This window comes from Haliotis rubra, unplaced genomic scaffold (assembly GCF_003918875.1).
Source record: "Haliotis rubra isolate DU_JTF1 unplaced genomic scaffold, ASM391887v1 Scf63, whole genome shotgun sequence".
In the NCBI taxonomy this organism is placed as follows: domain Eukaryota; kingdom Metazoa; phylum Mollusca; class Gastropoda; order Lepetellida; family Haliotidae; genus Haliotis; species Haliotis rubra.
In genome coordinates this window covers 1,707,870-1,723,957 of record NW_025767335.1, presented here as the reverse complement: position 1 = coordinate 1,723,957, position 16,088 = coordinate 1,707,870, and the positions used below count along the sequence as shown (strand labels likewise).

General features: G+C 40.7%; 2 protein-coding genes across 2 annotated transcripts; both read left to right on the top strand.

Annotated features, from left to right (window-relative positions):
• Window positions 1-569: 569 nt before the first annotated feature.
• Window positions 570-5,643, top strand: LOC124256570 (proprotein convertase subtilisin/kexin type 9-like). The gene is made up of 6 exons (XM_046690554.1): window positions 570-761; window positions 2,569-2,659; window positions 3,674-3,802; window positions 3,915-4,004; window positions 4,172-4,351; window positions 5,509-5,643. The coding sequence occupies exons 3-6, from the start codon at window positions 3,790-3,792 to the stop codon at window positions 5,610-5,612; spliced, it is 387 nt and encodes a 128-aa protein (XP_046546510.1). The 5' UTR covers window positions 570-761; window positions 2,569-2,659; window positions 3,674-3,789; the 3' UTR covers window positions 5,613-5,643.
• Window positions 5,644-10,471: 4,828 nt separating this feature from the next.
• On the top strand, window positions 10,472-13,017 carry LOC124256489 (NXPE family member 3-like). Its single transcript, XM_046690477.1, has 4 exons — window positions 10,472-11,064; window positions 11,500-11,561; window positions 12,239-12,445; window positions 12,908-13,017. Exons 1-4 carry the CDS (start codon window positions 10,472-10,474, stop codon window positions 13,015-13,017), a joined length of 972 nt encoding a protein of 323 aa, XP_046546433.1.
• The last annotated feature ends 3,071 nt before the right edge of the window (window positions 13,018-16,088 follow it).

Below are 16,088 nucleotides of genomic sequence, written 5' to 3'. Positions count from 1 at the left end.
GAAGAAAGCTTGGAGAATGTTGTCCTATCTCTGAACCAACGCTTTGTCCCAGCTCAGATAATGTCAATGACTGATTCGGTATTTAACGTAAACGTCTCTCAATGTCATCCCAAGCCTGCTCGATAGGGGACAGACGCGAACAGACGTGGACGGGTATTATCTTGCAGAAGTGCGACAAGATTGGTTGAAATTAATGTGTTTTCCACAAAATTTAGAGGCTAGAGAATAATCAACCGTTGTTCAATTTTCAATATTAGGTGTGTGAACTTCAGGTGTCAAAACACATTCAAAATGTGAGTAAGTTCCTTGTGCACAAAGTGCGCGTGCCACGCGCGATACGTGACATCAAATTGTGTGCAAAGTGTTTTGCTACATGTTTATTTAGTGTTGTTTTTTTAATCTTTCAAAGCACTTTTTTATGTTATTTTATGTTTTGCACAGTTACTTTTTCCGTTAGTATATTATTTTCAGCGCACTTTTGCCTCATACCCATGGGAAACTGTACTGTTGGATAATTGAGGGTGATTATTTTCTGTCATTTAAGATTTCTTTAATATAAATCACAGACTACCGCCGCGCCGTTTCCCATCCCGTGGCACACATCAACGAACAGTCAATGGGACAAATGGCCTCGGGCACCTCCAGTAAGCTGACTCTGTGTCTCGGCTTTCTCGGGCTTCTCTCAAGTTGGGAATGACAAGATGACGGAGGTTGATTGTCCTACAGGTTACGTCCTGACCGGATGCTCGGGGAAAATATAGGTTAGCCACTGCAACAATGCATTCCTGAAAATAATCCAAAAACTAACTGGTAAATGTACCATGGATGGCTGCTTGTCCGGGGTATTCCATCCTTATCACAGAGACTGGTAGGCTAACTAAGATGAAGATTCACGCGCTTGTCCATACAACCAGCTGAATTTGTTGAAGACGTTCAAATTCGTTTCGCCCATACAGCCTAATAGGCCTGTGCAATATTACCGGTAAACCGGCATATACCAGTTAAGTATCTCGCGATACGATTATCGCGATATGGTTCAGATTCTGCAATATATTGGGTCATCCAGAGTAAGCTCCCTTCGAATTATCTGCCCTTCATTTCCATAGCAACAAAATGAGCTCTAAAAGTGCCAGATTTGCTTTTCTTTCTTTTCTGTTTCATGTAACATTTTACAAGTGGAAGTGTCTTTATAAGTGGCTGCAAAAGTGCCAAATATTCTACCAAATGCTTTAAGGTTTTGGGTTTGAATGGTTTCATATTTGACGTTTTGGAGGAATTAAGTGGCCTCAAATGGACCAATCTTTTACGAAAAGCAAGATTTATGCATGTCAACTGACACAACGTTTCGGAGTGTATGCTTGCTCCTTCATCAGGTCATGAATATCCACAATAAAAAAGTTGTCATCCATAAATCTTGATTTTCTTATGCATTCCACTTCTAATTGCCCTTAAAAATTTGACCAATCTTTTATTTGGACTTATAAGTAGAGCTACTGGGTCTGAGTGACCATTTCACAATTCACATTATTTTGTTATTTTTGTTTTGTTTCAAAATGGGACATATGTTATCAATTTATGATAAAGGCCAAAGTCTCATAAATTTTGTAGGACTGTATAATGACATTCTAGTGAAGGATCTTAGTTATTGGAGGTCACATCGGATTTTAAAGTCAAGTAGTTCACCTAAATCATGTTTTTGTTTCATTTTACAACAGTTCATGTTAACACATGTTTATATTGGAGTTGAATCTGAATGAATCACTGACAAACAGTAACAATAATTACATACATTGAAGTGCATTCTGTTGAAAAAAACAACGCTGACCATGAAAATCATGTTATAGTATTACCTTTATCATTATGTTCACAAAACTTTGTTGCAATCCAGTTGCTTCAATGAAACATTCCACATTTAGGCTCTATATCATTTTCTGTACACCACTGGCATACACCCTTACACAGTGGGGACAGGAAGCCTGAACATATGGTGTAACAGCAACTAAGAAGATGATGTCGCACACAGAGAGCTATTATGAATATATGATGTACACACTTGGACAGAAACCTTCCAGTCAATATATCACAATATGTATTGCAATATCTCTTGAATTATTGCAATATATTGCAATATGGGAATCAGGGCAATATCCAGCCCTACAGCCTAATCACTGGCTGTGAACGTCTATCCCTCGTTAATACCTACAATCTACCTCTTCTTCCAGCAAAACACCATTCATTTAATCATTCACACTTTCAATTTGATTTTTCTGAGAAAACATCGTTAATTGGTTGGTTGGTTGGTTGTTTAAGGCCGCACTGAGCAATATTCCAGCTATATGCCGACGGTCTGTAAATAATCGAGTCTGGACCAGACAATCCAGTGATCAACAGCATGAGCATCGATCTACGCAATCCTGTTAGTCACCTTTTATGAAAAGCCTGGGTTGCTGGAGATCAATTCTTGCCCGAATCTTCCCGGGTATGGATACAACATCGAATAGAAAATACTCCAGCTGTTGTCAGTTTGATCAAGAGATTCCATTGTCTCCATTGTTTATTGCATCGCAGGATAATCGTTATACCCGAGATGGGGAGGCCGTTTACATCAAGAATGGGACCCCCTTTTGTCAGACATATGAAGGGAGTCATGCAACTGCACGTGAGTTACAGAGCATGGTACAAGGGAATTATTGCTTCTGATTCCGTCGAGTGAGATGCGGGAGGAAATGTCATTGGGTAACATGTGATGTGAAAGATCAAAGCCTCCTCCTCGGTTTTGTTTGAAAAAGTGAGCCCGCGGCAGAGGGAAATTGGGGATTTAGTTTTTCAAACAAAACCGAGAAGGAGGTTTTGATTAAACCTATGAACCGACCGAAGATATACTTTAGATACAATTTTAATATTTGGTATTTACTGTTGAAATCAACTGGGATGCGACTTGAAGCCGACACCTTGCCTTGCATGCCAAATGCATGTGCTCTGCACGCACTACCCGTGTCCTGCACGTGCGCTGCACCACCCGTCTTGTGACGAACACATTGTCCATACTGACAAACAATGACGTTCTTCACAGCGATCTTCGTAGCCCAGTGGATAAATCCGCAAGCTTGTAGGCAAGGGTTGCAAGTTCGAAACCAGATATCGCCACAAAATGTTGAAAGTTTTCAATAGTGTGATATTTTACGATCGCATGCAGTAATAGCAAGAGAAAGTTATATCACTCTTTAAACTTGTGCGAGAAAAATAATTCAAAGTCAAGCGCTATTCCTCAGAAAATCACCTAGCATTCTGTAGAAATTCCCGGGATTTCTTGGAGAATTCCTGCGAAACTGCCTGTCGAGGCCAACTACGTAAGTTATCGTAACATGATGGATCATAGATGATTCCCGAACGTTAATAAAGGAAAAACACAAGGGAAAGATTCCAGTTGTAAAACAAAGACAGATAATGTACTGAAGGCCGCAAGGGCCTGCGGATATTTGAAACTGCCGAATTTCGAACGCTGCTTGTGCTTCTGTGTTGGGTCCCAGAGGACCTGTTCTTGTGTTACATGTGTGAGATGCGTGCAGCATGTTCTAGTGTTACAGTTTCTATTGGATATGTTACATCCCAGAGCAGACGTGCAAGGGTTACCTGTAACAGTATGAGATGCAGGAATCATCTCTTGTTACAGCTGATCAGGCGATAGCGAGATGTTGTAAACTGACAGGCCTGAAGTGTGACTACCGGAAGTCAGGGGTCTCACAAGCAGTGCTGGACCAGCGGCTGGAGACCCGGTGTCTCAACAGCATGTTCGCTACAGGTGAGAAGGAGTTGACCTGTGGTCATTTCTGTATCGTGTGCAAAATGTATTCATTTAATACTGGTATAATCAGGACCTCTTTGTAACCACTTTATCGTGTTTAACTTACCAGGTTGTACGGCTCGCAACAGCAACGAGCTCACCGATGGAGCGTTTCCTTCTGCCAATTCGTGTTTTGCACAGAATTCTGAAAACAATGGCGGTAAGATGAGGACAGTTTCCTGTATATTCATCGTAAGCGGATAATTACAATTCACGCAATATGATGTTTTTGTCATAACTACTTTTATTTACACAACCATTAATTAATTAACCTACATGTAGTCATTTTGATCCCCAGTACTCACCCCATTCCTTGTCTTATTCCAGGTGTAACGTCCTATGCCATGTGCTGTTCAACCCCTAATCTCACCTGTCAAGTGAAGACGTCCAAACCCACGGGCAACAAATTAGGGGACGAGGCCGGTGTTTCATGTGACTCGGGATGGGAGATCATGGGCTGCTCAGGATTTTCTGAGGATGGCAAAGTAGGAGGAGCGTTTATTAAAGGTGTGTTAATGGTGGAAGGTGACGGAGATTCCCACCGAGTGACTACGGTAATGTGAATGGGTGACTGTGTGGGGCAGCAAACTTGAGTTGGTTACCTGCTGGAGGAGTAAAATGTGAATGGATGATTTGTTGGAGGAGTTATTTTTATTGGGCGAACGAGTAGAAGAGTTTATGGGTTTGACTTGGAGGAGTTACTTCGTGGGTGACATTGAGTGCTCATAAGCGTGGTTAGCCTTGGGAAGTGAGTGAGTGAGTTTAGTTTTACGCCACACTCAGCAATATTCCAGCAATATATGGCGATGGTCTGTAAATAATCGAGTCTGTACCAGACTATCCAGTGATCAACAGCATGAGCATCGATCTGCACAATTGGGGACCGATGAAATGTGTCAACCAAGCCAGCGAACCTGGGCCTAGATTTTCGAAGCTCTCTTAGCGCTTAGATAGTCGTAAGTGCCATACATTAACATTAACTTATCTTAGCGCTAAGAGAGCTTCGAAAATCTAGGCCCTGACCACCCGATCCCGTTAGTCGCTTCTTACGACAAGCATGGGTTACTGAAGGTTCATTCTAACCCGGACCTTCACGGGTTCTAGGGAAGGAGTTACTGAGAGTGTGTGAAGGAGTTAAGGACCCAGGGAGACCTATTTTGAGGGTGTGACCTTGTCGAGGAGTTAATGAAAGTGGTTAGCCAAAGGAAGGCGTTACTGAAAGTGTGTGTGAACGAGTTTAGCATTTAGCGTGAGTGTTTGACCTAGGGAGGCCTATTTTGGGTGTGTGAGTGAGTGTATGGTTTTGCGCCGCTTTTAGCAATATTTCAGCAATATTACGGTGGGGGACATCAGAATTGGGCTTCACACATTGTACCCATGTGGGGCATCGAACCCGGGCCTTATGCCTTTACCACCTTGCTATCCCACCGCCTCATTGAGTGTGTGGTCTTGTGGAGGAGTTAATGATAGCGGTTAGCCTAGCGGGTCGGTTGGTGGGGTGAATGTGTACCCATGTTGGGAATCGAACCCAGTGTGACGAGCGAACGCTTTAACCATTAGGCTCCCACAGTAAACAGTGAGTGAAACATCTGTTTGTTCCACAATGGTTATTATTCAACTTTCTTTCACGGCCATAATAAAATCAGTTATTTATGTTCAAACAGCGTCTTTCTCTAGCCCTGACGAGTGCGTGGCGTATAATGGAGCCGAGAGACTGAACGGAGAGACGGGGGTCACAGCCTACGCCACGTGTTGCAAAACTCACTGATGGAGTTGTAATAAAGACAACATCACTGGGAGATGTATTTGTGTGGTTCACTTCTATAACGTATCAAGCGTGTCAATCGGCCTCGCGCGGACAGACGAATGACTGACTGAGTTTGGTTTTACGCCGCTTTTAGCAATATTCCAGCAACATCACGGTGGGGGACACCAAAAATGGGCTTCACACATTGTACCCATGTGGGGATTCGAACCCGGGTCTTCGGCGTGACGAGCCAACGCTTTAACCACTAGGCTACCCCACCGCCCACAGACGAATGAAATGAATGGAATTGAAAAGCTGAACTTAAAATGTCTGTGACACAGAGTGCTCTAGAGGGTTGTTCGTATATAGTGATGAGTGAGTCAGCAATATTCCAGCAATATCACCCCACGGGAAACCAAAAATTGGCTTCACACATCTTACCCATGTGGGGAATCGAACCAGTGTCTTGACGAACGAATGCTTCAACCACTAGGTTATCCAACCGCCCCTGTTCGTATATAAGCAGGCGATTGTTGACTGTTGAAAGACAGTAACGGAGAGAAACAAACCTCGATGTTAAGGATTGCTGCTACTGCAGGTATATAGTCGCCAGGACCCAACAGCCATAGTTCGGATCTATTCGGGTCTTATTCAGCTTGTCCGTCATTGGAGAGACCTTAAATGTCAATTTAGACTTATTCTGTATCGTCGCTGTAACCCGGTGCTTCAGTGTGTTTGTAATTATTGTCGGGCTATTCACATATAACTAAAAGACATCATTGTCTGCTTTCAATCATAACCTTTTGAAACCCGGAAGGTATTCACCCTTTAATATTTGACCACCATTAGCCTTGACAAAGGAGAATTGTCACTGTTTGAAATGTAGCTAGGCGACAATCTTACACATGGTAATGCTATAGAAAAGCTTCTCATAATAGTGGATATTAATGACACCGGGTGTGGATGTTTCGAGTACTCAGTGTGACATTGCCTTAACTATCCAGTCGTGACAACCTGACACACATAATCCGTAGTATCGTAGGTTATGCTTGATTTTTGTGTTCATTGGCATATTTGAATACTTGAAATGGTTAGTTTTGATGTCTTGTTGATATTTTACTCCGTCCTGACCGATATTTCGCCTATTTAACCTATCATTTCTCGTCACTATATGGCTGAAATATATTGTCGATGTGTCGTTCGATTTTAACTCACTCACTCATTATAATAGTAGTCACTCCTGAAGATCCGGGTTAGAATTGATCTTCAGCAACCCGTGATTGACGTACATGTATAAATACGACACGCATATAAATACCATTACATATAAATACCACATACATTTAAATACCACTCATTTAAATACCACACACATGTAAAGACCACACACATATATATGCCACATACCACACACATTGAAATACCACACATATTTAAATACTAGTACGACATACATTTATATACTACACACACATAAATACCACACACACACATATAAATACCACACACATATAAATACCACACACATTTAGATACCACACACATATAGATACCACACACATTTATATACCACACACACATAAATACCACACACACATAAATACCACACACATTTAGATACCACACACACATAAATACCACACACATATAAATACCACACACACATAAATACCACACACGTTTAGATACCACACACATATAAATACCACACACATATAAATACGTCACACATATAAATACCACACACATTTAAATACCACATATTTATATACCACACACATATAAATACCACACACATATAAATACCACACACATATAAATACCACACACATTTAAATACCACACACATATAAATACCACACACATATAAATACCACACACATTTAAATACCACACACATTTAAATACCACATATTTAAATACCACACACATATAAATACCACACACATATAAATACCACACACATTTAAATACCACACACATTTAAATACCACACACATATTAAATACCACACACATATAAATACCACACACATATAAATACCACACACATTTAAATACCACACATTTAAATACCACACACATATAAATACCACACACATATAAATACCACACACATATAAATACCACACACATATAAATACCACACACTACCACACACATTTAAATACCACACACATTTAAATACCACACACATTTAAATACCACACACATTTAAATACCACACACATATAAATGCCACACACATATAAATACCACACTCATTTAAATACCACACACATATAAATACCACACACATATAAATACCACACACATATAAATAACGACGTATTCTGAGCAGAAAAGTTTCACCCAGTGCCTACATTCGTTGCCAAAATGGCGCAACTGCAAGGACAGACTGAAAAAAAAAAAAACATCTTGAGATTGTGCAAAACAGATTTGCCCAGATTTAGGTATCTGTACTGAGAACACAGAGTTCAGGTAGAACGCTGTGAACATTCGCTTAAACGCGTCAATATACAACTGATAACTGAGATCGGTTCGATTGCCTGTCTTTGTTGGTCCAAAGCCGCAGAGGAGTGGAAACGAAAAAGTTGTTCTGTCATGAAGAAACAATTTGTTGTCATTGCTTGTTTTAGTGTGGCTACACTATTTGTGTATCTACATTTCAAATGGAATATATTAAACCTATCACAGTAAGTATCATTGCATGATTTAGCTCCCCTCCAATCCCAGTGGATGAACGTCACTGCAAACTATGCAACACTCAGGTGTGTAGAGGACGAGAAACAGTTTGTCACATGTTGTCCGTTCTACAGTGACATTAAGTATGAACTTCTCTCTCAGTTATCCAAAGAAGTGCCTGAATTTTATCATTTGTATCCCAATGGCATATTAATCTATTTAATGGAGAATATAGATATTAATATAGCTAAACTAATCCTAAAAATGTTTTTAAGAAGAAAAATGTTTACTTCCAATGTCACTTGCTTTTAATGTACATAGTTTATATTTGTGTACAAATTGTGTATAGTGAAATGTGTGTCAGTGCGCAGTCTAAGTACAGTGTACATGTATGTACAGTGTTATGAATGGCAGTGTTATGAATGGCGCATTGTATGTTTAGAACTAATTCTCTCTCTCTCTCTCTCTCTCTCTCTCTCTCTCTCTCTCTCTCTCTCTCTCTCTCTCTCTCTCTCTCTCTCTCTCTCTCTCTCTCTCTCTCCTCCTATAGAAACCCTATCACTATTTGAGAGGTTAAAGAAATTGGAATTTTACTTAGGTGTATTAATTAGATCATACCTGACAGCATTCGTATAACGGAGAATCAATCTACCAAGAAAATCACCGCAAGGCTTGTGACATTCACCAACATGGTAAAGTATTTTAAATTAAATGCACTACACATTGCCGCGTAAAACTAAACTCACTCACTCACATATAGCGTATTTTAACTTCTAACAAAAGTTCAAATTGAAGTATATTTTAGAAAGCACGGTGGCTCTGGCAAGTTAATTTTGTGACCAATAGCGAGCTGACATGAAATATCAACTCTTTTTACGGGGTTGAAAATGGGGTGTGTCATTGTTTATATTTCACACATGCCAAGACGTCTTTCGCTTACATAATGCTTTCCTTCAAGCGCGTGAAAATCCGTGTGAGAATTGGTCTTCAGCACCCCATGCTTGTCTAAACGGGATCGGGTGGTCAGGCTCGCTGACTTGGTTGACACATGTCATCGTGTCTCAAATGCGTAGATCGATGTTTATGATGTTGATTATTGGATTGTCTGGTCCAGACTTGATTATTTATAGACCACCGCCATATAGCTGTAATATTGCGGAGTGCGGCGTAAAACAACAAACAAACAATACAACAAAGCAACCGGAATGCGCGTAAGGACTGAGGCACATTGATAAAACATATTCTGAGTACTAAAATCAGTCATGCTATGGGTGGACAGTTCATTTGCATCTTTTTGTGACCTATGACAACGGTGGGTCAGGATGCGCTTGCCTCGTCGCAAGCAACAGCTATCATCACTATGTGAAGATACGTAAGTCCCGAAACATTTAAAGTAAATTTCAACTTACCAGATTCTTACGTTGTATTTTTGTGATTTTAATTTATGGCTAAATTCGACTACAATCTCCAGCGGCTGAAGGGATGATATAAATCCAGCTAGGGTCCATGCAGGTAGCAAAAGTACTATAAGTCTCCATGGTCCCTAGCATGGAGATCTACATTCAGTTGTTGGCATCAATAGCCCATTTTTACATTGTACTGTCCAAAATTAGTTTTCTACTTTTTAAGATAAATGCTAGCTAGTTTTAACTCATTTTGTGATACTGGAGTGATTTTACTGTCCTTCGTTGACAGGGTTTTATATATTATATGTATGCATTATGAATTTAGAACTTGTTTTAGTCACGATATTCATAAACGTATGCTCCTGATACGTTTTGTGTTTTGCATATCACAAACTTGACAAATGATCCACTGATAGTAATGTGTATTTGCTCAATTATCGCAAGAGGTCGGAGTAACAGACATTTCCAGCAAGCATATTTCAGTTACATTTCAGGTAATGTCTTCCTGAAACTTGCTTGCATCTGCCTAAAGAGAATTAAATGACTGAATCAATTTTTGCGAGGGGAGCATTCTGAAATCTCGTCATCAAACAAGAAGCACCAAAATGGAAACTACTGTCTATAAAGAAAAGATCTCCATTCACATATTTTTCATCACTAATTTGACTTTTACGCCAAATATATTCTATCTTGACAGAAAATGTAGTCATATAATTCTCTGGCATTGCTGTTTTGTATGTACAATATATGTTTCTAAATCTATTGGTCTGGCATGTCTTGAACTTACACCATGACTGATCCAATAGTAAGTAATTTGTACTGTTTCAGTGTCTACCTTCCTGCAAGAGGAGTGACCTATCTCACAGAGGAGGCTATGCGTTATGGAACAATCTTTGTGCCTTCCTTGTGTGCTCATCCGAACAAATCACGCATATATCTCAAACGCGCCCACAACGTCTACAATTTAGGAGATCAGGTTGAAGTGCAAATAGATCTGTATGATATGAATGGTAACCGCAAGAGGACTGGAGGCGATTTCTTGAGAGTTTGGATGGAGAAACCAGAGAGAGCAGCTTCCATTTCCGGTCGGGTGGCGGACCTCAATAATGGAAGTTATACTGCTTTGCTTAAAGCTGCATGGCCAGGAAGAGCAACAATTAAGGCATTTATTGGTACGAGAAGGGAAGAAATCGTTCTCAACTACATGATATACCAAAAGCATTGCAGTCTCTGGACACTCTTTGCTGAATATCGAGCAAACAATCTCACAGATGCAACACAGTGCTCAGTTAGGCAAGAAAAATCCTTAAAGAACGAATTGTGTAATTTCACGAATGAGAACGATGGATACACCTATTACTGCAGGAAGTCAAAAATCAAACAGTTGACGTGTAATACATGGTCGCATTCATATAGTGCAAACGGAATTTACGCTCCACTCAATACCACAGAGAGGAGCATCCTTGGTTTGTATGTATTTTTAACCTGTTGTTCCGAAAACTATTGGTTACCTGACGATCAGGTTTACAAATAACTTGGTATGATGGTTAGGTGAAAGGCTACAACGTTTCGTGTTTTTGAATGAAAAACGAAATAACAAGAAAACGATCGAAATAACAAGACATTGTCGAAGGAACGAGAATCATCTCGAACCTTCGAAAATGTAACAGTAATAAATAACGATATAGATAAGTGGCCACAGAAAGCTTTCGGTTACAGTCGCTGTAAAAGTTTTGTTCGGGTAATATGAGAGGAAAAGCCTCTTTTACTCAAAGTAATTTTAATCAAGTTATTCAATATGTTTTGTTTATATCGCAGATCCGTGGCGAATCCCCAAAACGATATTTTACAGAGTTCAATGAATGTGTCTGTCAAAGGAGGTAAGTACGCGTTTCGTTTTGTATACCGTTCACATTCACCCATAGTGGTGACACAAAAGATGCAATGTGTCACTACGGAACAAATCGCCCACCGCGAGTGTCACTTGACAAATCGCCCATTCACAGTGTTGACAGGAAGGACAGTGTCTTCAGCGTTACAAGTCGACTCGTTAACCCCTAGGTGGCAATTCAGCGTATAAATAATAATTATAATAATAACAATCCATTTGCATGCTCGAAGTGATCAAACAATCTGTGTATTTTTATTAATAAATAACCCAACCTGCCTGTTAGGCGCTAGAGGGTTATGGTCACATGACTTTATCCTGCCCATTTTCTGCTGGGTGAATAGAGGCAATTTTGAACAACCTCACTTGCTAATGTGAGACCTTATGTATCACATGTGCTTCGTTGTGGGGCAGGACAGATGCCCCAGAAACTCTCAGGAGAGTCAAGCTGCCAAAATGATTTACTGAGTGTAGTTTTATGCCACTGTAAGGTACACAGATATTGCACGCCAAACATTGCTCACAGAAATACAAATCTCGCCATGGGTAATAGCTCTTACGTCACTTTCGTGGTGGGTATATCCTTCTGATTACCAAAATTAGACTCACAAATATATATGTATGTATAATAATTTTTAATTCTTCCCGAGACGCTATTTCTTTTAACAGCTTCTAATGATATGGAACTGACGGCTCCTAGGACTCCCTGCAGCAAGCTGCCATCGGTGATAACATGGCAACAAGAGTCGCCAAATGGCTTCTTTCTCAAGAATAAGTGGCATTCCCTGTTGTGTACGGACACTCTCCCCCGCACCATTGATGCTTACAGACAATGCTTGAGAGGAAAGACGCTCTGGCTTCATGGGGACTCAACAAGTAATCAGTTTAAAGAGATTCTTCATTCAATTTTACGCTTTCCTTCTCATACCGACGCGCATGTGCCCACTACAGACACTGATGTTAAACACAATTTTTCAATTTCCTGGCAGGCTCACGAAGAACCATTCTATCATGGAAGTCGACGCTATAACAGGTCAACAAACCAGGGACAACAGGTCATGATGGACCGTCTCCCGAACACAACCAAGGACATCGTAGTGTTGTATATGTATGTTCATTTCACGCTTGTCCACCCGGATGTGTTCAGGCGACATGTTCAGGGACTTGTTCCTTCAGTAAAGAACCTCTTGGCGCGCGCTCCTAATGTTACACTTGCAGTTCGTGGCCCACATGTATTTTTTAGACCTATGCATGGTATGTTATCTTACTGGGGTCTTCTGTACACACATATTTGGCATGAGGCATTTGCTTCACTGCAACACCAGATTGTTTATTTAGATTTCTGGGACTTGACTATGGCTAAACCATCCCAGGATTTCCACCCAGCGGTGGACACAGTGACGGAAATGGTGCACAACATGATGTCATTTCTGTGCTTTAGAAAATGAGAATGTTTTTACGTCATGTAGACATATTCTTTGTTCTCTGCATTGTCCTCGTGAAGGTTGTGTCCTCAAATGCTCTGTGACCAGTGAAGATCCGGGTTAAAATTGGTCTCTGTCGTAAGAGACGACTTGCGAGATCGAACTTCAAACAAAAGTTCAAATAGAAAGAAAATTAAGAAAGCACGGTTGACGAAGGCTCTGGCAAAGTTGATTTTGTGACCAGCATCGTGTTCACACGACATATCAACGTATATATCGGGATTGACAATAGGGTTTGTCATTGTTTACATTTCACACATGCCACGACGTCTTTCGTAACTGCACATGTTTTCCTTCAAACCCCTGAAGATCCGGGTTAGAATTGGTCTTCAGCAACCCATCCTTGTCGTAAGAGGTGGCACGCAGAATTGGGTTGTCAGGTTCACTGACTTGGGTGACACATGTCCAGCTATATGGCGGCGGTCTGTAAACAATCGAGTCTGGACCAGACAATCCAGCGATCAACAGTATGAGCATCGATCTGGGCAATTGGGAACCGATGACATGTGTCAACCAAGTCAGCGAGCCTGACAACCCGATCCGGTTAGTCGCCTCTTACGACAAGCACGGGTTACTGAAGGCCAATATTCCAACCCAGACCTTCACGGGTATGTATTTTAGAAAATGTGACAGTGTATGTACATTCAATATATACAATATGAAAGAGATTGTGTTTGGCATTTTGTAGACTATGTCAGACACTAAAGAAATCATACTAAAGACGCGACACTGAAGACCTGGTCATTGACTAATTCATTTCTTCAGCGGGCTTGCTGTACATAGAAATTGAATGAAAAAAACTGTTCGCGGCGCAATCCCGACTCGTATTGGGCTGTGTCATGCGATCTTGTTTTACACCCAGTGTACACGGCGGCTTACTCAGTTCATGTAGATGTCGGCTATATCTGGCTAACTGTTTCATGTACACTAAACGCCAAAAGATGCGTTACCCTCCTACCTTTATGAATTACTTAAAAACTATCAAAGATATGTTAAAAGGTATTAGTTTAAACAGAATTTTATTTCAACCTTTCTTTTGGACATCTAACTCACTGTTATTGGTTTATTTCGGCGTGGACGAAAATAGAACAATTTAACTCTTCTGAAAAAGATGCATTTCGCCTGAATATGAATGCGTTTGAGAATTTGTTTTCGTCATTTGCATAAAGCTGTGTTGTTAAGCTTTCTTGTAAACTAATACCTTATAACATATCTTTGATAGTTTTGAAGTAATTCATAAAGGTAGGAGGGTAACGTTTCTTTTGGCGTTTAGTATATATCCTCCATATCGTGACGACAGAAAGTCAAACTAAACATAACTTCCTTGAGGCGCATTTAGAAGTTGGAGCAGCAAAGACGGATAACAATATATGATGAACAACTTCTACTGCAGTGGACCCGTGAAGACCCGGGTTAGAATTGGTCTTCAGTAACTCATGCTTGTCGTAAGAACCGACTAACGGGAACGGGTGGTCAGTCTCGCTGACACATGTCATTGTATCCCGATTGCTTAGATCGGTGCTCATGGTGTTGATCCCCGGATTGTTTAGTCCAGACTCGATTATTTACCCCCACATATCACTGGGATACTGCGGAGTGCGGCGTAAAACTAAACTCACTCACTCACTCTATTGCAGTGAGAGCGACGTGATACCTCATCACTTGCTTGATAACGGTGTTAGAACCTACATCGAAATGTCGCTCTCACTGCTATAAAGAATTTGTTCATCATAATATATAGTTATCCGTTCTTATTAACAATATAGTGTTAACTTTATAAAAGCTGTCATCGAAGGACATATTTTATTAGTCTTCGTATATTTAAACAAAACAAAATCGAAACAGGGAAATGTATTTTTATTCAGGGGAACAATATCATTCAAAGATAAAAGTACTAGCATGTGAGATTTAAGACATGCCCATTGCAAAAACGTGCATGTGTTCTAGTATTTCATAATATTTCTAAAAAGGAAAGTTAAATCTATCCCTTGAATACTGTAATGTACGTCCATTGCTTCAATATTGATGATTAAGGGTAAAGATGTAATTTCCCGCACAGGTCTCAGTACCATTCGGGTGATGTTCGTCATATTCAACCACGTGTGTACATGTTTTCAGTGTGTGTGACATGGATACGCACATAGATAAAACAAATGTTTTACAATCTGGCTTCATTGTGGTGGTGTGTGGTCTTGTGCATAGAGCCCAGGTCACAAGTCAGTTGAAGTTAAGCTGGTTACGGAGGTGAGGTGAGCTGAAATTGGGTTTAACGTCGTGCTTGAGAATATTTCGCTCATATGACGACGTGCATGCGTGTGTATGTGTATGTGCGGCTGCTTGTACTAGCCCAGACTGAAGCTGGTTTTATAGTGCTAGCCCACTGAGATACCATGCCGCAGTGAAGCATGAATACCCCACTCAGACACATTATACTGACTCCGAGCCGACCAGTCCTTGTTGTACCCATTAATGCCGAGCGCCTGGCAGAGACCAACAAGTACCATATTTTAACGTCTTTTGGTATGACGCGGTCGGGGATCGAACCCGCGACCTTCCGCTCTCCGGGCAGACGCTCTAACCACAACACCACGGAGGCGGTCCTGGTTACGGACAGTCCTTGGATGGGTGACCGTGTTTGGCAGCTTGACTCCTGAGAGTTTCTAGGACTTTTTTCCTGACCCACAACGAAGCAAACGTGACACATGTGGTCTCACCTTGGGCAAGTGAGTTTGTTCATGAAATTGCCTCTGTTCACCTAGCAGTGAATGGGTACCCGGTGGGATAAGACATATGTCTGATTTTTACCTTCTAGTGCCTTACAGGCAGCTTGGGTTATCCGGGGTAACAAAACGTTGGTGCTATGAGCATGCACAAGTGTGTGGAAACAGTCGCTTTATGAATAGCCATTATTAATATATTATTATCTGAATCCCATCTTGGGGCTTAAACTCCTAATACATCTGTTGTGTTTCACGCGTTATACATATTGTTTGTCGAAATGCATTATTAAAGAAACATCAAGATGAGGCAACACA

Coding starts and splice junctions, on each gene's coding strand:
- LOC124256489 (XM_046690477.1), top strand. CDS start 10,472: ATGACTGATCCAATAGTAAGTAATTTGTACTGTTTCAGTGTCTACCTT. Junction 11,065..11,499: donor AGGAAGTCAAAAATCAAACA/GTTGACGTGTAA, acceptor TTTATATCGCAG/ATCCGTGGCGAATCCCCAAA. Junction 11,562..12,238: donor GAATGTGTCTGTCAAAGGAG/GTAAGTACGCGT, acceptor TTCTTTTAACAG/CTTCTAATGATATGGAACTG.
- LOC124256570 (XM_046690554.1), top strand. Junction 4,005..4,171: donor GAATTCTGAAAACAATGGCG/GTAAGATGAGGA, acceptor GTCTTATTCCAG/GTGTAACGTCCTATGCCATG. Junction 4,352..5,508: donor AGGAGGAGCGTTTATTAAAG/GTGTGTTAATGG, acceptor ATGTTCAAACAG/CGTCTTTCTCTAGCCCTGAC.